Source organism: Coenobita brevimanus, chromosome 92 (genome assembly GCF_032717465.1).
Source record: "Coenobita brevimanus isolate Jiangsu-jjx chromosome 92, ASM3271746v2, whole genome shotgun sequence".
NCBI classification, from domain to species: Eukaryota; Metazoa; Arthropoda; class Malacostraca; order Decapoda; family Coenobitidae; genus Coenobita; species Coenobita brevimanus.
The window spans coordinates 11,419,344-11,445,335 of record NC_137045.1 but is presented as its reverse complement, the minus strand read 5'-3'; the positions used below and the strand labels follow the sequence as shown (position 1 = coordinate 11,445,335).

The window sequence follows — 25,992 nt, the reverse complement described above, 5'->3', positions numbered from 1 at the left end:
TGATAATAATAATAATAATAATGATAATAATAATAATAATAATAATAATAATAATAATAACAATAATAATAATAATAATAATGATGATAATAATAATAAAAATAACAATAATAATAATAATAATAATAATAATAATAATTAATGAAAATGATAGCTGTTTAATTTTACGAAGTTATTACCTGGAACACTGGTTGCTTGGAAGTAAAATTGTAATGATGATGATGATGATGATAATTGTAGTAGTAGTAGTAGTAATAGTAGTAGTAGCAGTAAACTCTTTAACCGCTTACTGCTGCGCCAGGTACAGGTTAGGTTAAGGAAAATAAACTTTTACGCTGCGAAGTTATTAGCGTCTTGCGGCTTAGAGGGAGGGCTGGAGGCATGGAAAATGAAATAATAATAATAATGATAATAATAATAAAGTAATACTACTACTAATAATAGTAGTAGTAGTTGTAGTAGTAGTAGTAATAAACTACATGTAAACTTACATGCTAACGTAGGTAAAGCGTATGCTAAGTTATTATTGTCTCGTATTTGTTTATTTTACATAATAACAACAAAGTACAGTATTCAAAGTTATTACCGTACTATACCATAATAAGAATGGAGGAGATTTTCAAATGAAATAATTAGCGTGTAGCATTTGACAGACTGAATTAAGTTCCTCAGACTAACATAAATAATCGATCCCCATCAGCTAGAATGAAATAGCAACACACGCCATTGGAGAGAGAGAGAGAGAGAGTTGCGGTACATGGAAAGCTAATGGAGAGCGTATCTAATCCCCTCACTACTAGGAGAGTCTGTCCTAAGCTGCGTGTAAGCCTCTGAGGGTTGAAACTCTGAAGATAAATAAAACGTCATTTTACATACGGGGTTAATGGAGACTGTTCTTTTTTTTTTTATTATGGTTTACGCTTGACGGTTTTATTCAGCTTAGATGGCATGATATGTAGGGACTATTATACATGCTGCCCATTTCCCCAGCCCCGACACTTTACATTTTCTCACCACCTGACTCTGATCTCACCCTGTTTTTGTTTATCTGACACACACACACACACACACACACACACACACACACACACACACACACACACACACACACACACACACACACACACACACACACACACACACACACACACACACACACACACACACACACACACACACACACACACACACACACACACACACACACACACACACACACACACACACACACACACACACACACACACACACACACACACACATCCTTCCTCACCCCGAGTTTCAGTTCACCTCTCTCCCAAAAACTTTCCTGCAGACGCTCATTTCCCAGACTCAACCTAATCCATTTTCTGCCTTAATTATTCACTAACTTCTTCATCCTCGTCCGTCCACGTCTGATCCAAGTTATATTTTTCCCCTCGTCTCGGAAATATCCAGGGTATCACATTTCTTAAAAGATACGTAAGTTTTGGGAAAGGGGAACTAATTTTTGGAAAGCGAAATGAGCTATATTTTTTCGTTTCTTGGTGTGATTTTTGTTCATTGGCTTCGATTATTATTTTTCCTTATTTTACGATGGCTACCACTAGTCGGGGTGCTGGAGAGGGATGCCTGTATGTGGTGGCATGGATATAACCAGGTTGCCCAACTGCCTAGTTCTGAAAACGTCCGTCAACTACAGTACTTCTCTACCCCCCGAAAGGAGGATGGTAGACTGCAGAAGGAAAACATCTTTAGCCTGCAATCCTCTGGATTCACGCATCTGGTGAATCTGGGGCTGTAACAACAACAACAACGACGACGATGACGATAACAACAACAACAACGACGACGATGACGATAACAACAACAACAACTACTACTACTACTACTACTGCTGCTGCTGCTGCTGCTGCTGCTGCTGCAACAACTACTACTGCTGCTGCTGCTGCTGCTGCAACAACTACTACTGCTGCTGCTGCTGCTGCTGCAACAACTACTACTGCTGCTGCTACTACAACAACAACTACTACTACTACTACTACAACTACTAATGATAATAATAATAATAATAATGATGATAATAATAATGATAATAATAATAAAAATAATAATAATAATAATAATAATAATAATAATAATAATAATAATAATAATACCAGTCTATTTTAATCAGAATAGGTAGGACCTGCGTTAGTAAAATGTATTGATGAAGGCTGTATTTGATCCGACCAGTGCGAAAAAGCCCTCCTAAGGTAAACCTTAAATAAAAAGATAGATAGATAAAAAGAAAAGAAAGAATGACAGAAAAAAATTCGTCTGGAGGTAGGAAGAATGAGCTAAAAAAAAAAAAATGCCATCGGAGTGAAGAGCTGAATCTTTGTACGACGGTCGTTTTTCCCGAGGCGAGTCAAATTACGTGGCGTTAGCCCGGGAAGAGCACCTGAGTCGTAATCTGTCTTTTAAGCATTCATTTCTCGGATTACAACTTCCACTTTCTTGTCCCCGTCTCCCGGAAGCTCTTTAATCCGCGGGTGTGATGCTTGAGATTATTTTCCTCATTCCTCTCAAAATGCGCCCAAATTAAAGGTCTCAGGACGTGAGACATCGGTTGCTACAAATCATATGTGGAGCAGGATGATAAGAGTACAGAGGGGTGGAAAGGAAAATTATCAGCAGCGAACCAACAGATCCTCTCGTGGGTGCTTGTTACGAAGATTTCGTGTTATCTGTTCAAAAAGTGGCAGATAAGAATAGTTTGCTTTTTGTGATACTCTCTTGTTCATCGAATTTCTCCTTCCCTTTCCTGTTCTTTGCTTGTGTTCTTTGCAGCTTACAGTCTACACAACCTCTTCTTAGTATATGATTATTCCTCAGCAGATTACAGCACTTTATCTCCGTAGAAGGACTAAACGTGGATAGCAAGCATATTTTTTTACTTATTCATTTGTAAATCTACGTTTAGACTCTTCCTACCCAGTTCAGTAATTATTCCTTTCCTGTTTCTCCTTATCCGATGTAACGCTACAAAACTCTCATAAACGCATCTAAAATGATTCAGTCTGTCACTGTTTATGTTCATTCTTTTACAACAATTTTTTTTTTGTGTGTGTGAGTCATCTGTGTCAACCTGTGAGTCATTTCCCACAAAATTTTTAAAAAATATCCTCTGGGCTCGCAAGAGCATTGGACTGCTCTAATTAAATTGTAGCTTTGTCTGTCACGCCTCATCCGTGTTACAGTTTTTTCTTTCGTGTAGATTATTAAGGGAATTTGTCACGGTTTCATTTGTGTGTGTGTGTGTGTGTGTGTGTTCTCTTTGTATGAAACAAGTTGCCATTCATTCTGATGTTTTATGTTGGTTAAAAAAATATATATATATGATTTGCAGTCCAGCAGCGACCATGAAATCCCTCTTGTTCAGTTTTTTTCTGCATCATTTGTAAAACTAACTCGATTCGTCAAGACTTTTGTAAAATATGCATGGTTCATTTTTCCCTCCCACCCATTCCACTTCTGGAAAACTTTGTAAACGACAGATAAAAACAACGTATCAGCCAGTAATTTATAACATCCTTAATTAAACCAACTGTGTGAAGCAGTAAAACGGGCATTTTTCCTCGATCTGAATACAGCTTTGGCTTCCATGCATTTCACATAATTTATTGCTATTCTATCTAGTACAAAATCACCTGAATTGTTATACTCTTCTTGCTTTAACTTGGCTCGAAATTCCTGTGTCTGTCTTGAATACCGAGCTGTAACAATTGATTAACACGAGATTTTTATGTTAGTTGCGAAGAAGTTCTATAGGAAGGGCGCTGAGCCGTTGTATTGTCCCCCTCCCTTTTTTTTTTTTTTTTGCCTCTGAAGTACTGTATGTGAAATAAACTGTATAATAATAAAAATATGGGTCATGTTAGTGTAAAAACAGTGTAGTGAGATAGGCGATGGGATAGTTTTCACCTCCTGTTTTACCATTACTCACGCCGATCAAACCTTGCATCACCTTATCCCTCGTACACGTATGTTCACCTCTGTATCCATTCTTCTCCTTCCCGAACCAACTGCTCATTCATGGCTAAACTGTTCCATAACCTGCTCTATAACCTTTTGTTAACTTCATTCTACTGTTTTCATCAATTTACATCATATTTTGTTACTTTTCCCTTGGTGTCTGTCAGAGCAAACACTTGACTTCCCTCTCGCCGGCCCTAACACCTTTTCCCAAGCGACTGATTTTGTTTATTACACCTTCCTGTCCTCTTCTCTGTTACATAAATCATTCCAGTATCACAATATTTTGCATAAAGAGCATGCAAAAACATATCAACCAGTCATATCCAAAAATATATCGCTTGCGAAGAGGTGTTAGGGAGCTTCCTTGGGCGAGAATACGGGCCCAATTGTCTTTCTTGTCTTCTGAGTTTTCCGTCCGTATGAGTTTCGTCAATTTTATTCATGTTAAAATTTGTGGATATCTTTTGTTTTCCGTTTTGATGATTTTCCTTGGTTTTTCCTCCTTTGTCTGTCCTTTCCTCCTAATTACCATGTTCTTCGTTTTTCTTTGGAAGCCTCTAATTACTTTCCAGAAGTTTAACAGCAAATATTCCTGGCCTCTCGCGCCTCTCACTTCTTACACGTCATCTTAACTATTCTCGGGAATTTGTTGTTCATTTGTTTGGTGTTGTCGTCTCCATTTGTTACTCACGAGGACTTGTTAGGAACTAGCAAACTAAGCCCTGATAACTTCTCTCCTAGATCATTGAATCCGGTGACACTCTCTCTCTCTCTCTCTCTCTCTCTCTCTCTCTCTCTCTCTCCTGTATCTCGTTATCTCACGTAATTATCTTCAGTAACTTCCTTTTTTACCACTTCTCTCACTTCCTGCTTCCATCTCTCTCTCTCTCTCTCTCTCTCTCTCTCTCTCTCTCTCTCTCTCTCTCTCTCTCTCTCTCTCTCTCTCTCTCTCTCTCTCCAGTTCTCATTTTCCCTGTCGCTCTCCCTGCCTGCCTCTCGTCCTCACCTCATCCATCTTCCCATCCCGGACAGCATAACAAAACAGACACCTCATCCGTTTCCCTCTCAGCTCTCTTCTTTCTCTCACTCCCTCACTTTCTCAACGATCTTTTTCTCTTGTTTCTTTGTTTTTACTTCCTGGTCGCGTACGCCGTCTTTTTTCCCGCACCCAGAGGGATGGGCAAATCCAGTGTGTCCCTAACTGTATCACTCACTCACTCACTCACTCACCTACTAACAACTCACCCAATCACTTACTCATTCACACACCCACTGTACATCTTTGAAAAATGTACAGAGAGAGAGAGAGAGAGAGAGAGAGAGAGAGCATGCTCCCTAGTTGACTTCACGGCTTTCGTGAAATCGCTTTTTCTTAAGCCTATTTTCATGCTTCTTAAGGCGCCTCTTTCCCTTTTTGTCTCTCTATCCATTGTAACTTGTTTTTTTTTATTATAGCTGCATTTTCTCCTGTATTTGTATATTTGTATTTCTTCCCTATAGGTGTATTTCATGCTGTTTGTAACTATATTTCTGTTTATCTACAACATTTAGCACACATTCCTCCTCCCCCCTCTCTCTCTCTCTCTCTCTCTCTCTCTCTCTCTCTCTCTCAGTAACGAATCCTCTTATCCTCTTTACCTTTCTCACTCCCCTGTATATCGGGTTACACCATTTCCACATATTTTGTTTTCCAGTCATAATTCTGTCCAGCCTTCTCCTCTCTCTCACTTGGATAGATAGATAGATAGAGAGAGAGAGAGAGAATCAGACGGGCAGATAGATAGATAGATAGATAGATAGCGTGTGTTTCTGTGTGCGTGCGCAGATGCTGATTTGCACTTAGACTGATTATTTAATTTTTTACAGCATGCGGGTACGTATCAATATAATTAGCTGTCTGGTTGTCCGTCTACATTTCGAAAACTTAATCTCTCTCTCTCTCTCTCTCTCTCTCTCTCTCTCTCACACACACACACACACACACACACACACACACACACACACACACACACACACACACACACACACACACACACACACACACACACACACACACACACACACACACACACACACACACACACACACACACACACACACACACACACAGCCAGTCCGCCCCCTTTCTTGACACCTAATCTTCCTTTTTGACTGTACCCTCTCGATCCCATCCCATATTTTCTCTATCGTCGATTTTGCCACGGTGCATTCTGTCTCCCTTCCTTTTCGTGTTATTCTCATTTTTTATTTTCATTTATCTATCTCTTCATCATTCTTCTTGTATATGTGGCATTCTTTAAATTTTCTCGTTTCTCTTAGTTCCTTATTTTTCTTTTTTTTTTTTCTTTTTTTTGATGGTTCTTTTTTTTTTAATCATCATATTTTTAGTTGTCTATGTCGCTTGTTAGGGTGTAAGTGGGCATTGGTTTGAGTCTCCAAAAAGTGGGTTGATTTCTCTCTCTCTCTCTCTCTCTCTCTCTCTCTCTCTCTCTTTCTGCCTCGCCTGTATCTCGTTATCTCACGTAATTATCTTCAGTAACTTCTCTTTTTGCCACTTCTCTCATTTCCTGTTTCCACCTCTCTCTCTCTCTCTCTCTCTCTCTCTCTCTCTCTCTCGGGGGGACACCAGCCGACACAGTGATTGCGTCATTACCGAATCTTGTCCTAGTTGGCGGGAAGTTTAGGCTGGCCAGGCGGGACTGTGATTACACCCTGCCTTTTTTTTTGTTTTATCACCCGATTGTCTTTTGTTTTAGGCTTCGGTCAGGCTTATTCGATTGTTTATTATGCCCTACAGCTGTATCAAAACCAAAATAATAGTCTGTAATAATCATGTGTGTTGAGAAAGGTGCCTACAGTCTGATTCGTGTATTCTTCCGCTGAATTCTTCCCTCCTTTTTGTTCATCCGGTCGTCTTTTGTTTTATGGTACGGTTGAGGTGACAAAATTTGTGGTACTGCCAGGCTTTTTAGATCCTTCGTGATGATTTTGGAACTGCCACAAAACTTCAGGAGATTCTGCTATAATCGTCTGTGTTTGAATCGTGTTTACATTCTGGTTTATTTAAACTTTCATGTCACACTCCCTTTCGTCGAATCCAGCCCACGTCTTTTGTTTTATATTTCATTCGAGACCATGATTTGAAATTCATGAACCTGTACCCCCCACCCCCCAAAAAAAAGTTGGTCAGCGCAAGAAACGGGAAGAAAAGACGAAAAGCGCAAGAAACTTAAAAAAAAGACGATCAACACGAGAAACGAAAAAAAAAAAAAAAAAAAGACGATCAGCGCTAGAAACGGAAAAAGACGCTCAGTGCTTGAAACGGAAAAAAAAAAATAAAATAAAAATAATGTTGACGACTGGGAAAGAGAGAACCACCAACAAACAGCCCCCAGAAACGTGCCTGTCACTTGCATATATAAAATAAATCCCGACGTGGCTATTGTCTGCGAATCAGCGAAATATACTGGCTTTTGTTAGAGGTGACAATGGATAATAATTGGTGGGTTGAACAAGCGGAAAAAAATATCTTGTTGTGGTGACCAACAGTGTTCATTTTGTATAAAGGTCACCAGAATGTGTGCGTGTGTGTGTGTGTGTGTGTGTGTGTGTGTGTGTGACGAAGGGGTTAAGAATGTACTCAGTGGTATGATTTTCCGTTGTTAATGGGTTTGGCGTTTATGGAATTAGTAGTAGTAGTAACAGTAGCAGCAGAAACGTAATTATTATTATTTAGAAGAGTATATTTCAAAGTTTGTTTGTACTTCAGAAAGGGATGTTATAGATTCAGTTATACAGCAGGCAGAGGTTTGCCTTGCATCATTGGAAAAAGAAAATGTAAGTTCTAGATTACGAATCGAGGAAGAACACTGGACAAAGAGATTATTGGCATTAGAATTAATGTTTTTAAACCAGTTCTTATTTATATTTTGCAGTGTGTAGCGACATTTCGCAAAACAAAACAGAATAAAATGAAACAGGTAGATGCGAAGGAATTCAGAATTAGTAATGTATCTTTTGTTATTTTGGAATGCTTGGTATATCTAGACGCCAGGTGTATGTCTTTACTGATTTCTTGATATATATATATATATATATATATATATATATATATATATATATATATATATATATATATATATATATATATATATATATATATATATATATATATATATATTGTGCCCAGGGGGAGGGGCTGGAAGTACAAATGTTGCTGTTACCTTATTATAATGTCAACTGTTAACTGTGTTAACCTCTTGCCCGGGACACCGTACTGACAGTCTTACTGTTGCCAATATAACAGTGTTGCTATGTTGACAGTGTTGCCATGCTGAGTGTCACCCTGTTAACAAAGTTCCTGGATATTACCACACTGTTGACAGCACTGACAGTATAATATAATAGATATACGAAAACATTATCTCAGCGCCACCAAAATTGTCAGCAATGTTATCGATATATTACTTCCAGTGTTACTAGCTTGAACAGTGGTGCTGTTACTGGATGTTGGCAGTATGACAGCGGCTTTACCATGAAATTTTACTGTTACCTAGAAATAGCAGCTTATTACCGAGAAATATCTCCTCATTACCAGTTTCTCCATCAGCTTCGCCATATTTGTTTCAGGTTGGGAGGCCTACACGTGGCGTCACTGGGTGGTGCTGGCGGCGCTGGTGCTGCTGAGCGGGGGGCTGGTGCTGGCCGTGGCCCTCCCCCTCGCCGCCAGGGGGAGCGACGTGCCCCCAGCCCACGACGCCCTGGCCCGCGTCCACCGCATCCTCAGCACCGTCCCACTTATTGATGGGTAAGCTCATCCCATCATTTTCTCCATTTTTTCTACGTTTTATCTTTAAACTCTAACAGAGATCTCCAAGGCAGTGTCAAGCCAGTGTCTATTTTGTCGACCATCCTCTGGCAACTCTTGTCTAGTGAATTATTCTCCTGGTGACTTTCTGGGAAATATTGGTACATGTTCCTTCACAGTCGCATTCACCAGGAAGAGTCACCAGCAGTATCTCAAGAGTTGCCGCCAAGATCGAGTTGCTAAGAATAATTTGAAAAAAAAAAAAAAAAGAAGAATAAGAAATAAAATCTGATACTATCGACTGGACGCCCGTCACAGTAAAACAATTAAAAAAAAAGAAAACTAACCACTTCAGTCGGATTATCCATTTTTATCTCACACTTCTATCTGTCACACGATTTTAATGAGATTAATGAGCAGCCTCTAGTTGTTAATGGAATAGTTACCTTATTATGTATGTAATTTTTAACGTGAATATGTATATTGAGGTACTGTCGACACCCACCAAAGCGCCTGCATTCCCAGCCAACGATGCATTCCTCAGCGTACTCCGAAATACACTGCTTCTCGGCCCACCTCGTCCCCAAGAGGCAAGTGAAAGCGGTGAAAAATGCTCTCCAGCCATCGCAGTGCTCGCGGTATTAGGCGGGAAGAAAAGAATTGTACGTTATGTGATGGTTGTTGGTAATGTGTAGTACTCTTGAGACTGCGATGCTCACGTGTGTGTGTGTGTGTGTGTGTGTGTGTGTGTGTGTGAGAGAGAGAGAGAGAGAGAGAGAGAGATTTTATTGAATTAATGTCAGGCACAGGCTCGATTTGTATGTCTTTGATAAGGACAGGTCAATGAATTTACAAAGGGCAGTATTAAATTATCAGCAGCCACCTGTCTCTCTCAGTATGTAGCGCCAGACGATTTATCCGGCTTAGTCGGAGACATCTGGCAGTGGAGGGGTTAATGGAGAGGTATTTTAACCCATTTACCACGAGGGTTTTCTCTTCAGCTGAATAAAATCGTCAGGAAGAAGTAAGACTGAAATAAAGAACTATTCGAAGTAAAGGACTTAACCCCCTCAGTCCTCCTCCTCCTCCTCCTTCCACCGTTCGTACTGTCTCAAGACAATTATATTCAGTCCGGGAGAGACATTTCGAACGGAAGGGGTTATATATGGACACTTAACCCCTTCACTGCGAGGGGTCATTAACAGCAGGAACTAAATAAAGCTGATGTACAGAAGGTAAAAGCAGGTATTGTCTTCGGTTAAGGAAGCTCCCTAACACCATTTCCTAAGCGATTTGTTTTGGTTATTACACCTTACTGTCCTCTTCTGTGGTACAAAAATCCTTCCAGTATCACCGTACTCTGCATAGATAACGTAGAAAAAGAAATTAGCCAGCAATATCCAAAAATAAATCGCAGAGGAAGAGGTGTTAGGGAGTTTCCATGCCCGACGAAAATACGCACGAAAGTGATTCAGTCTGGCATTTACCACAACTACTGACATGAAATAAAAAATAAAGTTAGTTATTTTGTCTAAGCCCTCTAATATTCTAACTTGAACATGCAGGACGTGAAAGATCATGTTACAATTGAAGGTAGTATTTCCGCAAGCTTTGGAAGATAGTGCCTCTTCCTTGTTGGCTATGGCTATTTTCATCACCTTGATCATCATCATCATCATTGTTATATCTTCCCCCTCCTTTCATATTCACCATCATCATCATCATCATCATTATATTATCTTCCTCCTCCTTTTACATTCACCATCTTTCATCACCATCATCATCACCATCACCTTCACCTTCAGTGTATTTCCTCCCTCTCTCCATATTCATCATCATCATCATCATCACCATCATCATCATCATCATCATCATCATCATCATTATCATCATCACCCCAACCCTACCGAGCCTCAGACAGTTTCGAGACACGCTTGACCGCTACCGTGCCTCACCGTATAGCCCATCCCTCGGCTTCCCCTTTAACCGCGGCCACAGTCAAAGATATATCGGGCTTCTATCCAGCATGGGAACCATATACATATCTCATTCCAGTATTCCCAGGGCCTATAATGCATTCCAGGCCCTCTATCCCGGCGCCATTATCCTGAACAGGCGTATAGGCGTGGCGGATAGATAAAATGGGGGGGCGGGGTTGGTATGTTTTTGTGGGGGATGGGTGAGAGAGGGAGAGAGAGAGCGTTTGTGTGTGTGTGTGTGTGTGTGTGTGTGTGTGTGTGTGTGGGCGGGTGGGTGGGTGGGCTTGGGTGTGGGTGTGTTGGTGGTGGTGTGATGTGGTGTGGGTGGATGGATGGGTGTGTATGTGTCTGTCTGTGTGTGTGTTTTTACAAGCGTGCGAGTGCAGCGAGCAAAGCGAGTATGTATACCAAAGTGATGTTTACGTTCAGTTGAGAAATTAGCGTCCCGACACGACACGGCCCGACCACGATGGTTTTCAGAGGCTAATAACTTTTCTACTCTGTGAGATAGAGAAGAGATTCTTTCAGCAGGTTGTAGAGACATTCAGTAAATTTTGTTTCTGGCTGCATAAACAAACCTCTTGGATTCCCAGCTTTCCAAGGGGATGTAACGAGGGCTTCAGTTGACATGCTTCACTCTGAAATCGAATTAAAACAGACCTCATGTCGTAACACAACGTTTTATTGCAAGAATTATGGCAATTAAAAATCAGATATTACTTTCATAATTTTACATGAACGTTTTTTCTGTTTTCAGGGGGTGAAATCATCAAGGGTAATCGTCCTATTTCTGGGTTTTATCATTCGATCAATAGCCAAACGTTTACTGACGCAGTTCGTTGACACGGCAAGTCGGGAGCAGAAAATTGAACATTACGCGTGTGATAAATGCTACGGCGCCTTGCTACATGCACATCCAGAGAGAAAACGCGAGAGAAAACTTGAGAAAGTAAATATTTTAGCTCAATTATTCTTCCGTTACTGTTCAACTACCTCACCAGATGTGTTTAAAGTTTACTCCAAGATGAAATTATGATGATAGGCGTGTGTCCAAACGCTTGCTCGCTCATCACGCTCACACAAAGCACACTTTATTGGTTATATTTGCATGTGTGTGTGTGTGTGTGTGTGTGTGTGTGTGTGTGTGTGTGTGTGTGTGTGTGTGTGTGTTTTGGGATTCATGCCATTTCTTTTGTCCAAGGGGGCTATTTCTCTGCCTTCGGAGTGCCTAACCAGCCGAGGAGTACTGAAGGCAGGATTTATGATTATTACAGTACTTGACGATTCTTGAGTTGGCTACTGTTTCTACCAAGATAACTGATGATTCTAATACTGTATACTGACAACCCTTTTGGAGGTCAGGGGTCGCCATTACCTGAGGAAAATCGTCGGGTGGCAGGTAAAATAAGATACCTTGGTGGGGTCCAACTCTCTGTTGGGTTAAAGGTAGATTTTGAATTGTGCTTGGTTTATAGCTGTATTTATAGGATAGTACTGTATCGCATAAGGAATGGCCAGATCATAGATATGTATTTCTCGAGATGGATGTGTATTGCTGAGGACCGAAGAGTGTATAGATAATTGGAGATAGTGACTTGATATATGGTGCTTACTAGACGATTCCGAGTACTGTTTGGTCCAAGTTATTTGCCGAGTGTGTTGTATGTATGGACAGAGATAAATTTTGGATGTAGAGGGCAGAGGAGGGAGAGTCGTAGGGAATATTAGAGATAGTGCTTGATTTATGATGCTGGAGTTACAGATTCGGGTTACTCTTTAGGCCAAGCGGTGGTATTTGTGTTTAGAGATAGAAGTTGGAAGTTGAGTGAAAGGAAGTGAAAGTGTGGGGTTTGGAAGGATATGTAACTTTCTAGCACTTTCTTGCCGTTTCGTGGTGCATGTCGATGAAAGGTATGACCAAGTGTCAGGTAGATATTGTTACGAATTGATACTAGATGCCAAGTGCAAGGAAGGAAGCGTTGAATAGACTGTGCTTTAGTTATGACATTTGCTACTTCAAAGTAATATTTAAGACACGGGCGAACGTTTGGAGCACAGAATATTGGTAGAGATGAGTATATCGTTTTGGGAATGGAGAAATATTTGTAAATTTTTAAAGACCATTAACTGTTTTAAGAGAGAGAAATAAGGCTTGGTGATGAGGGATATCAATGTTTTATTTATTTCTCTTAGTTGCTGCTTTAACTTAGTGTTTAACTTTGGCGGAGTACAGGAGAACATTAATGTGTCATATGCGGAAATAAAGAGGGAATGTGTTCTGGGGATCCTCCTATTCCCACGAGAATGCGTCACCTGGCCTTGTAGGTGGGGGCCATTCAGAAAACTCACCTGCGAGAACATTTTCAAGTGTAGCGCGTGTTCCCCTTTACTGGCTTTCTCCCTCCCTTCTTTCCCCTCCTCTTCCTCCTCTCACTTCCCTCCATTTTTCCCCTCCTCTTCTCCCACTCGCCTCCTGCCCGTTCTCTCGTCTACTCTTCCTCTCGACACTTTCCCTTCCTGTCATCCTTTTTTCCTTTCTCCACTCCGTTTTTCTTCCCTCCATTTTTCATCCGGATCATACTTTTGCCTTCCTCCGCTCCCCAATTTCTCTGCTCATCTCTAGTCCCCTTCCTGCTCCCTTCCCCGTCCTTGTTCTCCTTCCTTTTCCACTCCTTTCTACTCCTCCCTTCCTTATCCCCTCCCCTCCTGCCTCTCTATCTCCCCTTATCCCTTCCTCTCTCCTACCCCAGCCACCACTACCCACTTCAAACCCATTCCCATCGGTTTTTACCATCTTACTGCACATCAGGGTGTCGATCGCTAGAGTACATGAGGGAAGGCGGCTTGGAATGGCAGCAGGGAGTGGGTGTGGGAGGTGATAGAGAAGCTTTGAGTCCATTTTTGTCTCGGCTAGACTGAACCTGCATGAGACAACAGGCTGGCGGAAGGTTGAAATACAGAGATTCCCACGTCTGTGTTTTGTGTACTGTGCAACTATCCTCTACATAGACGTATTTGTAATGTTTCTTTAGGTTTCATTTGTATTTCAAGCAGCTATGTTCACGTCTGTGGCATATACCTCTGCTGAATGTCAAGTTTCTTTATATTTGACTCTCACATCAGACATATGTACAATACTGTAGTTGCATTCACTTCAGGTTTGGTAGATGCAGTTGCCTCACTTAACCAATGACGAAAGCATCTATGTTCACCTCAGGCAGGCTAGAAGTTGTTGATAATTAGCACATTCTAATAATAAGTGCCGTGTCATTTTAATCTTCTAAGTAATTTCAATGTACACGTTACGATATGTACTAGATTATTATTTTCATTTTGTTGAAGTACTGAAAAACCACCGTCTACAGATACATGAGCAGCTGTCAGTACCTATGATTTGTATATTTATAAACAACGTGCCTTGAAGGGATTTTCCTTTTGCCACTTAAGTGATCTGATGGTAGACAAAAAAATATTATGAGTGAGTCCAGTGCTTAAGGAAGTGTTTTTCGAGGTGCTGTGATTATTTAAATGTGTTCCTGTTAGGGCTGTCACATGGTTGGACGAAATCGTTTGACGGTAACTAGAGTGATAGAACTATAGTTAAGAAAAAGAGTTGGGATAATGATGGTGATGATGATGATGATGATGAGGAGGAGGAGGAGAAAGATAGTGATAATGATGATGATGAGGAAAAGGAAGATGAGAATGAGGAAGACGATAATAATGATGAGGAGGAGGATGGTAATTATGAGGAATTCTAAAATATTCATACGATGCAGATTACAGTATATTTGTACATAAAGAAAATATATCCAAACCCAGGAATAAATCGTATCATGCCACACGTTGATTGCGAGCGCCATGCCAAAACTATTTCGACGTCCCAAATTATTCACCGGTAACTTGATAATCTGAACACACACCTAACAGAACCGAGCCTGACATGTCCAGGTGCAGTCATGTGAATCACCTGACCTGTATCGCATAAGAGAGCAAACAGACAGCCACTGATAGCAAAGAAACCATTGATAAAACGGATGTAAATGTAAGGAAAAGAACTGGCACATTTATTCGCTCATATGCGTGTGTAGTGCCACATTTTTATAGTTTTCTCACAAGAATTTCAGCAACAAGCATAATTAAGGCCAATTTAATCGAGAACAAGTAGGAGAGTTATTCAGCCGACTTGAAATCAACATTCTAACTCAAATTCCCTCTGAAGGGGTAAAGTGAGATAGGATAAACACACACACACACACACACACACACACACACACACACACACACACACACACACACACACACACACACACACACACACACACACACACACACACACACACACACACACACACTTCACCTATAATCAAACACACAAAACACATTACAGCCATACAAAAATTTGGAATCGACATTTTGATGGGAAACTCGGATCTCTACACTCTTGCCCGCCGAAATTCAGAGGTAAGAGAGGGACGCAGGTGAAATCTCATTAATATAGACATTAAAGCATAGTTTTTGTTTTTTTTTTTTTTTTTTTTTTTTTTTTTTTTTTTTTTAAATGTGCTCGACTCTGGGCATAGGCTTCACAGCCTGGTCCCAAGGCCCAGTAGTCCTCCTACATATCATACACCTTATCATGTCAATCTCTCTCTCTCTCTCTCTCTCTCTCTCTCTCTCTCTCTCTCTCTCTCTCTCTCTCTCTCTCAGGGCCCAATTTCACCCCTCTGTAAGGTGAAAAAAGAAGTTTGGATGATAATGAAGAAGAACAGCAACAGAAATCAGAACAAGAAGAGAAGAAGAACAAGAACGAGAATAAGACCAAGAGCAGGAACGAGCAGAACAATACCCGCATCAGGTCCTTCCACACTAAGCACAATTTCACAGTGTTTATACAGTTTCACCATTTCCACACTACGCTCTATACTGAAATCAAGAGAGAGACATTTCCATATTTATCCAGCCATCAGCTTTTAACGTTACAAGCAATATTCGGATTTATGCACCTCTCCCCTTTTTGATACATGTGTTATTTTATGTTGTTCATTTTATTTTGTATTTTTACTGAACTGTCTTCCTACCATAGCCATCATCGATTTTATCGTCGTCGTCATTTTCATCATCATTTTTTTCGTAATATCATCATCATCATCATTATTTTCGTCATTTAATGTTACCATCATCATCATTATTTTCGTCATATTTATTAATCATCGTCGTCGTCGTCGCCGTCGTCATCATCGTCATCAGTATCATTATTCTTTTCGTCATATTTATTATTATCATAATCACCATTATCGTCTTGAGCACCATTTATCATTTTCCTGTACATCATCATTATTATCATCATCATCATCATCATCATCATCATCTTAACATTAGTAACACCATCAATTTCATCTTTATCATCTTCCTATTCCCACTGTATTAAATGGAATCAGTAGGATAAAGAAAAAAAAAAGGGGGGGGGGCGGACACTATCAAAAATGTCCATCGAAAAAAGGTCACACATCCATTCCTCAAAATTTCAAACTTTCGAAATTCCGGCATCACGTCACACAATTTTATATATACGTTTTGGTCATCATATTTGCTGTTTTTTATTTTGTGTATTCTTAATTTGTTTTAACCGTTTCAGTACTATGGTCTTTGTTTTTTTGTTTTTTTCATTTATTCCTGGTATGACATGACGATAGAATTCAGTTTAGGAGTTTTATTTATTCAGTAATTTATTTATTTGTATATATTTTATTTATTTATTTATTTATTGGAGGGGTGAGATGTAGCCTTCATAAACCCCTTCACTACGAGACGGACCTTCTAAGCTGAATAAAATAGTCTGGGGTCAGTCAAAAGAAAACGGAAGAGACGTCCTTCGGCTGAAGGGGTTAATGGAAGGCAAAATTCTATAAGTACTTCGGGGTTGCATTGCTGTGGTTTTAGCAGGCTCCCTAGCACTTCTTCTTTAGTAATTTATTTTTGATTGTGTCGCTTGGCTTTAGATGCGATACAGATAATACAGTGCCTAAGGGGAGAAGGAAAGAGTCTGGGAATATTAATGAGAGAGAGAGAGAGAGAGTTGGGGGGGACAAAGTCGCTCAAACAGTACTCGACAGGTGCCCACTCAGGAAGATGAGCAAACATAGACTCTCACATAAATGTGAGATCTGCACGAAGGCAGACAAACATAGGCAGAGAGGCAGATTTAGTGGCTTCAAAGCAGAAAGGCAGACGTGAATAAAAACAAGCAGACAGATTATCAGACAGAGTTTCTGGTAAAAAAATAGGCAGGCGAATATAGAGAGACACCAGGAGACAGACAAAGTAGACGCCAGACAGAGAGACAGACACACAGACCCTCAGCTAGTGAATAAAGACGATTTTATTCAGCTTACAAGAGCGAAATGGTAAAAATTAAAGAAAGTTGTTCGTAACCCCTCTAGCTTTATACGTCTCGCCAAACGTGATCAGAAATATATATAAAAGACTGTAACCGTATTGAGGAAAAAAATTGATGATGATGATGATAAAATTACCTTTAAAATCAAGGCTTCCACTAAGACGATTTTACTAAGCTGAATGAAGTAAGAGTAAGAGTATATTTAGAAAAGAATGTGATGGTTCTGAGTGATTTAGTACCCGCTCTCAACACTCCCTGACTTGAAGGTGAGCTTGTCCCTTTTGGTGGTTTCTTGCCCTTTTTGGTGTTTTGCATGTGTGCCCCCTGACCCCTCGTAGGCTATCCCACAGCACCATTCATGTGTTCAGGTACAACTATCACCACCCACACTAGTTCCACTGCCACTGTCACCACTACTTCTGCTATCATCATTAATATTATGACTATCACTACCAATATTTCTTCGTTCCTCACCCCATATACCGTTAATATTCATCACATTTATCACCACTTAAACCCCTTCGCTACTTATAAGATCACCATTCTCACCGTAGCAGCTATCACCACCACCCCTATCACCACCAACACTGCTAATATGACCACCACCTCTGTCACCACTGCCCCTATCACCATCACCCCAATCACCACCACCCCTTTCACCATCACCACCACAACAATCACAAACTCTATGACTATCACCACCACAGAACCTGCCACCAGAGAATAACGTAGCCAAAACTCTTCCACCACCATCGCTGTCACCACTTTCACCGCTACCAGGCTATCGAAGTGAGGAGCGAGGCCGCAGCTTTAAGTCACTAACATAAACACTCACCCATGATTAGCACCACCACCATCGCTACTATCACCAAAATTTTAACATCGCCACATTTTTGCCACATTTTTTATCACAGTTGCCACAATTTCTAACACTGTCATCAAAGTTATCATTACCGTCGCCATTATCATCATCTTCACCACTGTCACCATTGTCAGTATTGCATTAGTTATCACCATCAGTGCCACCTACATTATCATCACCACCACAGCTATCACCACCACTATCCCAGCTGTGACCACTATTCTTCTCATTATCACCACTACAGCCGCCAAGACCCATGCATCCAAATCACTGGCACCACCACAACTGTCTTACTATCACCACTACCACCCGTATCACATCTCTCAACCACAGGTATCACCATCTCCACTATCACCACCACCACAGCCACCATGACCCATGTATCCATATCACTATCACCACCATCACCACTACCACCCGTATCACATCTCTCAACCACAGGTATCACCATCTCCACTATCACCACCACCACAGCCGCCAAGATCCATGTATCCAAAATCGCTGTCACCACCACAACTATCACCACTATCACCACCACCACCCGTATCACATTTCTCACCACAAGTATCACCCTCTCCATTATCACCCCCATCACAGCCACCAAGATTCGTGTATGGAGATCCCTTGCACCATCACGACTATCACAACTATCACCACTACCAGGCCATCAGGGTGTGGAGCAAGGCCTCAGCTTTAAATCCACTAATGTAAACACTCACCCATGCTCACCTCTGTACCATGAGGGGAGAGGGGGGTGAAAGAAGGGGGGAGGGGGAGGAAGAAAGGGGAAGAGAGAGGAGGAACTGGGGAAATGAAAATGGAATAGGAAAAGAGAGGTAAAGAAATATAGAAGAGAAAATGGGAAGGCAATGCGTGAAGGAAGAGGGAAAGAAAAGAGGGAGAGGAAAGAGGAAGACAAGGAGGATTCATGGGGAAGAGAAGAGGGAATAAGGAAGGAGAGATAAAACAGAAGAGGAAGAGGGAATGGGTAGTGTGAAAGAAGTATAGAAAATGAGGCTGATAGAGGCAAGGAAGGAAAGGGAGAGGGGTAGAAGAGATGGAGAAGGAGTATTAGGAAAGAAAGAGGGAGTAAGGAAATAGAGGTACGTTGAGAGAGAGAGAGAGAGAGAGAGAGAGAGAGAATAAAGGAGGATGTTGCAAGGAAAAGGGAGAAAGAAACTAAGATGAGAGACAGGGCAGTACGAGTGAGATGATTTGTTAAGGGAATGTGTCTGAGAATTTAATATATGCATGACTAAGCTGTTGAGAAGTGAGCAGAGAAAGTGGGTGAGTTAGAGGAAGATGAGGGTGAGTTAGAGGAAGAGATAAGAGAATCGAGGAAGAGAAGGAGAAGAAATTAAAGCATGAAGCTGAATGAAGTGACTGAATGAACGTGGATAGGAAGAGGTTAAGAGAGAGAGAGAGAGAGAGAGAGAGGTATTGAAAGATAAAAGAAGATGAAGACAAAGATCAAAACATGAATGATGGATTGGAAGAAAATAAAAGTGACGAAGAAGAAAAAAATAAAGGTTGGTAGACGGAGACAAGAGAGAGAAAAAGGAAAGAAAAAAGAAGTAAAGGAAAGGAAGATGAGAGAGAGAGAGAGAGAGAGAGAGCTGAAGAGGATGGATGAGATTGGAGAGAGTGGTGAGGCTGAAGATTAAAGAGGAGGGAGAGAGGGAGGGAGGGATGAAACGAATGGAGAGAAAAAAAAAAACAGGGGGAGGAGAAGCAGGAAACAAGAAAAATATCAGAGATGTAAATATCTATCTATCTATCTATAGCCCGACGCCCTAATCCCGCAAAGGGTGGCCGCAGACAAAACGCCTCCAAGTCACTCTGTCACCCACCATTTGACTCCCCTCCCCCCAACTCACCCCCCCCTCCCTCATATACCTCTCAACTCCATCCCTCCACCTCATCCTCGGTCTACCCCTCCCTCTCCCTCCCTCCACCTCACCTACATACACCCTCTTAGTCAGTCTTTCATTCTCCATCCTCTCCACATGTCCAAACCACCTCAGTGTATTTCTCCTAATCTTTTCAACCACATCCACATCTACCCCACAACGTTCCTTCACTTCTTCATTCGTCAACCTGTCCCTCCATGTCACTCCACATGCTCCTCTCAAGTAACTCATTTCCACTGCTCTCACTCTTGACTTGTTCCCCTCTTGCAAGGTCCACGCCTCGCTTCCATACGTCAGGGTAGGGATCACAATACCATCATGCAGTGACTTCTTAACTTCCATACTCACCTCCCTATTTCTCATCACTGCTTTCAGTGTGCCAACAACCTTCCTTCCCTGCTGTACCCTTTCACGTACTTCATCCCCCAAAGTTCCATCCTTACTCATCACACTACCCAAGTACTTGAATGCACTCACATTCTCCATATCCTCACCATCCAACCTCACTGCACACTCTGTGACTTCATTCCTCTCAAACACCATAACTTTACTTTTGTAAATATAATAATGGAAAATGTCCACGTGTAATATGCTACATGAATCAATAAGGAAGTGATTATAGACAGCTTCCATTGTGGTGGTAGTAGTAGTAGTAGTAGTAGTAGTAGTAGTAGCAGTAGCAGTAGTAGTAATAGTAGTAGGAGTAGTAGTAGTAATAGTAGCAGTAGTAGTAGCAGTTGCAACCCCAGGCTCATCTGATCGTGAACCTGGTGGACTGCAGGCTTGAGTTCCCCTTCTCTTGCAGTCCACCATCCTCCTATTGGGGGAGAGGGAAGTAGTTAGTGGACATTTGTATAACCAGGCAGTGGAGCCGCCCTGTTTTATCTGTCACCACATGTAGGCGTCCCTCTCCGTCACGCCAACGAGAATATGACCCTAATATAAGATCAGCAAAGCAAGTAGTCTCTCCCCAAGCCACCAGTCCCTTCATCGAAAACCGGCAGGAAAACGTGAGAAGGACCAACGTGCAGTACGTATAAATATTTTTACTGGAAAGCTGTAAGGAGGTCCTCCACAATACGTGAGTAAAGTCTGGCGGGCGGAAAAAGGAAAAAATAGATTGAGTTTAAATATGCGTAAAGTAGGGGTGCTGGACGTGGAAAGAGAAGTGCGATCGAATGATAGGTAGATTGATACTGTACATAGTTAGTTAACTGTATAGCTAAATAGATGGATATAGATACATAGACAGATGGATAACTAGTTAGACAGTTTTTCTGATAAATAAATAGACATACAGAGTACCACCTGTGTATATACATATATACAGAGTACCACCTGTGTATATACATATATACAGAGTACCACCTGTAATATATATATATATATATATATATATATATATATATATATATATATATATATGAAAGCTGGAAAACTTTAAAAAACAGAGCAGTGAACAGAGACGTTGGACACTGGGGTTGTGCATGCTTTATCTTGCTACTGTCAAAATATTTTGCGCCACGCTCACTTGTTTTGATTTATACAACACTCGACTGGCGCCCTTGTAGACTCTTGTACCCTGCTGCATCCTTCATGCGTTATACTGCTTTTGGAAAATATGGTACAGTATATACTTATTATACTCTTTTTAAATCCTTGTTATGTTTATCTCTATTAAGTTTCCCTAGTTAACTCTATATCACTTATATTTCTCCCTGTATATCCCTCCATCTGTTATATTCCTTCTGCAGCGTCTCCCTCAGCTCCCCTTTTGGAGAGACCAATCGATCCCCTTGGAGTTCTCGTGTCCGCCTCAGCACTGTCCGTAGGCAGGGCACGCCCTTAAGGATTCTTACACACACACACACACACACACACACACACACACACACACACACACACACACACACACACACACACACACACACACACACACACACACACACACACACACACACACACACACACACACACACACACTCTCTCTCTCCCTCTCTCTCTCTCTCTCTCTCTCTCACATGTTCTTTTTTTCCATTTCTTTTTCCTTGTACTCCTTGTTTTCTTTCTTCATTATTATGTTTTTTATATTTTTTCATCCATCTTTGTTCCTGTCTCTTACACATTTTTTTTAAATTTATTCTTTTTGTAGTAGTAGTAGCAGCAGCAGTAGTAGTAGTAATAGTAGTAGTAGCAGCTGTTGTTGTTGTTAATTATAAAACAAGACCGAAACATCATGACAGAAACATTGGGTCCCGGAGTGCCTAATGGATCCCTGCCTTCTGCCTTCATCTCTTTCTCTTTCCTTTTCTTTGTCATTCTTTCTGTTTTGCTTTTTATTTTTTTTATTTTATATCGTACTCTTTTCGCGTCTATATTTTTCCTTTTCCCTTCCCTAGCTTTTATTCTTTTTCTTATTCGTTTTCAAGGCCTCAGTCTTCTCTCATTTTCGTGTTTTGCCGTTATAGGAGTATTAGTAGTAGTAGTAGTAGTTGTAGACGTAGGAATTGGTGTAGGAGTTATAATAGCAAAGTTAATAGTAGAAGTAGTAGTAGTAGTAATCGTTGTTGCTATGGTTCTTGTTGTTGTTGTTGTTGTTGTTGTTGTTGTTGATAAATGAAAAATCGTGGGCCATGACAGGAACATGAGGGCCGGGAGTGCCTAATGGATTGCTGCCTCTTGTCACCCCAGACCTGGGTCAATATTACCCACTTTGCTCCCTGGCTCACTTCACGGGGAGGGGGGGCTCACTTTTCTGGGAGGGGGAGGGGGTTCACTTCACTAGGAGAGAGGGAGGGAGGGTTCACTTCACTTGGAGGAGGTTCACTTCGCTAGAGGAGGGCTCACTTCACTTTGAGAGGGACTTCACTTGACAAGGAGAGGGATTTCACTTCACTAGGAGGTGGGATGAGAGGAAGGCGACAGAGATGAAAGTTTTTATCTCCCCTTTGCCTTTAGCCTGTCATGGATTTCCTGCTGTCTTTGTGGATGGGGTTTTTGGGTTGGGATTATTGGGATGGGATTTTTGGAAGGGATTTTTGAGATGGGATTTTTAGGATGAGATTTTTGGGATGGGATTTTTGGGATGGAATTTTGGGATGGGATTTTTTGATTGGGATTTATTTTCTCCTTTATTCCCTCTTGACCTCGTGTTATGTCATTCATTTGTTGCTGCCTATCGAAAGGAAATATTTTTGGCACTTTCTTTACCTTCCTTGTTTCCTTCCTTTTTACTGTCTTTAAAATCTGTTACTCTCTTCTTCCTTTCCTCCATTTTCATTCCTTCTTTATCTTTCTTTCTGTCATGTTTAATTTTCTCCCATGGAAGTTATTTTTCATATTCTTGTTTCTCCTCCCTTCTATCATCCATTTTTAGTTTCTCTTTTGGAGGCGTTTTATACAACCCTTGCCTCTCTCTCCTATGTCATCCATTTGTTACTGACCCTTTTGCAAGTGAATATTTTTCCCCTTTAGATCTCTCTCTCTCTCTCTCTCTCTCTCTCTGTATAGATAGATATTGATAGAGAGATAGATCTGTCTCTCTTAATATAACTATCTATGTAGCTGTTTATCTCTTCGTATCCTTTTTTTCTCATCTTCATTTTGCGCTTTTATATGTGCTTTTTATTTCACTCTAACCTTTTCGTTATTCTCCTTTTATTACTCTCTCCGATAGAACCTTTTTTTATTCCTTTTTGTTTTGTTTCTCATTTAATTTGTCTAATGCTTCCTCCTTTAAATTTTCAGTAAAGTCACCCACTCTTTTTCTTTCCTATAGATACTGTACTGAAATTTTGGTATATTTTTTTCTCACTCGGAGTTTTTAGATCATGATTCTGTTATTCATTTATCTCGGTACTTCAGTTTGTCACCAAGTTTACCCCACACTTTTTCTGTTGTATCACCATTTTTTTTTTTTTTTTTTCGTTTCGTTGTACCCGATTTTTCCCTCCTCGGGCCCTCTACCCAAAATGAATAGCTGTTCTTGATCTTTTTTTTCACACTTTCGTTCGTAAGGTTTCCAATTTTTTTTCTGTTATTAATCGACATTTTCTTTTATATGCTTAGGAGTAGCATATATATATATATATATATATATATATATATATATATATATATATATATATAGAGAGAGAGAGAGAGAGAGAGAGAGAGAGAGAGAGAGAGAGAGAGAGAGAGAGAGAATTATATATATATATATAAAATGTGTGTGTGTGTGTGTGTGTGTGTGTGTGTGTGTGTGTGTATACTCTTTCAACACTCAAGCCACTCCGAAGCTGAATAAAATCGCTTGTAGGCAGCAAAAATGAGACAAGTAAAATCTCGTTCCTAGGTCACGAGAGGAAATTGTCTTTTTTTCCCTCCATTTTTCATTCTTTAGGTAAGTTGCTCTGCTCCCCCTTGTGCTCCGTTTTCTAAATTCCCTTCCATTTGCAGTAGTTTCCCCCCCTCGCTGAATAGTTATCTCTCGATCTCCATTTCCTCTTTGTTCCTTTTAAGAATTCACCCGCCCCCTCCACCCTCAGTGTGTGCTTCGTTTTCATCTCTCCCTTTCTCTCTCTCATTGAATGTATCCCTATCTGTCTGCTCGTCGCTATCTATCCAACACTCTCAGTCTGTTACTATCTGTCTCGATCCATGTATATCAGTCTGTCTATCTGTACATGTCTGTCTATCTTTCCATCTCAGACTCACTCCTCAATTATTTTCCCCCAGTTAGTTTTCCCTTCATTGTCAGCTGTTATTCCATTTTCCTCTTCCTCCTCCTTCACTCTCTTTCCCTCCTGCCCTCCCTCCCGCCACTCCCCCCTCCCCTTCCTTCATTTCGCTCACTCTCTGTCCATTATTCTGCCAGGAACTTTTGCAATATTGACAGTGCCGTTGCAGACACTAGCATCAATTTTTACCTTCACATATTGGGAGGGCCAGATGGTCACCATTTTCTACGGTCGTCTTTGTTAGGGGTGTCTAACATATTATATTTTATTATTTATTTTTTTCTACTTGTCATTATCAGTGTCACCTTGATTTTTTGAAAGACCTGAAGTAGGATTTTATCGGGCTTAATAATTTGGGTACTGTGATTTAAGTGTGTGTGTGTGTGTGTGTGTGTGTGTGTGTGTGTGTGTGTGTGTGTGTGTGTGTGTGTGTTTTACTTCTGTTTTATTTTTACTTCGGTTTCATCGATGTGTCCTCCATTTATTCTTATTAATTTTCATTTATTTTCTTTTATTACTAATACGATTCTAATTAACTCCTTCCTTACGGTGCCGTCATTTACATTTCATTCTTGCTTAAAAAGACTTCTAGACCTCCGGGAATGGACAGTCTAATCTAAGCACAAAATCGTATACTTAAGGAACTTTTCAGATATACGATCCTTGACACCAAATAAGATTTTTTTTTTTTTTTACACCCAGGCATGAGAAGTGACAAGCAGGAAGTGTAAAGCGACATCAATTGCCCTCTCTCTCTCTCACACACACACACACACACACACACACACACACGCACACACACACACACACACACACACACACACACACACACACACACACAGAGCGTCTCTATCGTCCCCTCCATTATAAGGACAGAGCGAGGGGATAAAAGTGGCACGTGAGGGAGGGAGCGAGGGAGGGAGGGCCTCACCGGGACCAACACGCCCCTAACAAGGAAACTTTGGTCCCTGCTAGTTAGGTGGGTGGAGCGACGCCTGGCAGCTGGGAGTGCCGAGTTAGGGACGCTCTTTGATACAGTGTGTCATCAGTGAGAAGTCAGGGGCATCGGGCCGTCTCCTGAGTTAAGTAAAATAGTATGACGTTAATGGATAGCAGTAGATGGAAGGGAAAAGTATTACATTAACTAGAGCAAAACTAAATCTGCGTCATGGGGTCTGAAGGAGTTTATAGTTCTCTCTTCTTAACTTGGCCAAGATTTTCGTCTTTCTTTGTAGCTTATTCCACTTAGTTTATTGGTAGAAAAGGACAAGGCTACGGCTCTACATTCCTGCCACAGCACTTCTTCGTGACTAGCAC

General features: G+C 40.8%; 1 protein-coding gene across 1 annotated transcript in view; it reads left to right on the top strand.

The window, feature by feature from the left end:
- The window catches only part of LOC145412078 (dipeptidase 1-like), a 210,159-nt gene that overhangs the window by 136,392 nt on the left and 47,775 nt on the right, over positions 1-25,992 (top strand). The window contains exon 8 of the mRNA XM_080281995.1: positions 8,629-8,806. Coding sequence (XP_080138121.1) covers positions 8,629-8,806 — 178 coding nt within the window. The remainder of the gene's footprint in view (positions 1-8,628; positions 8,807-25,992) is intronic.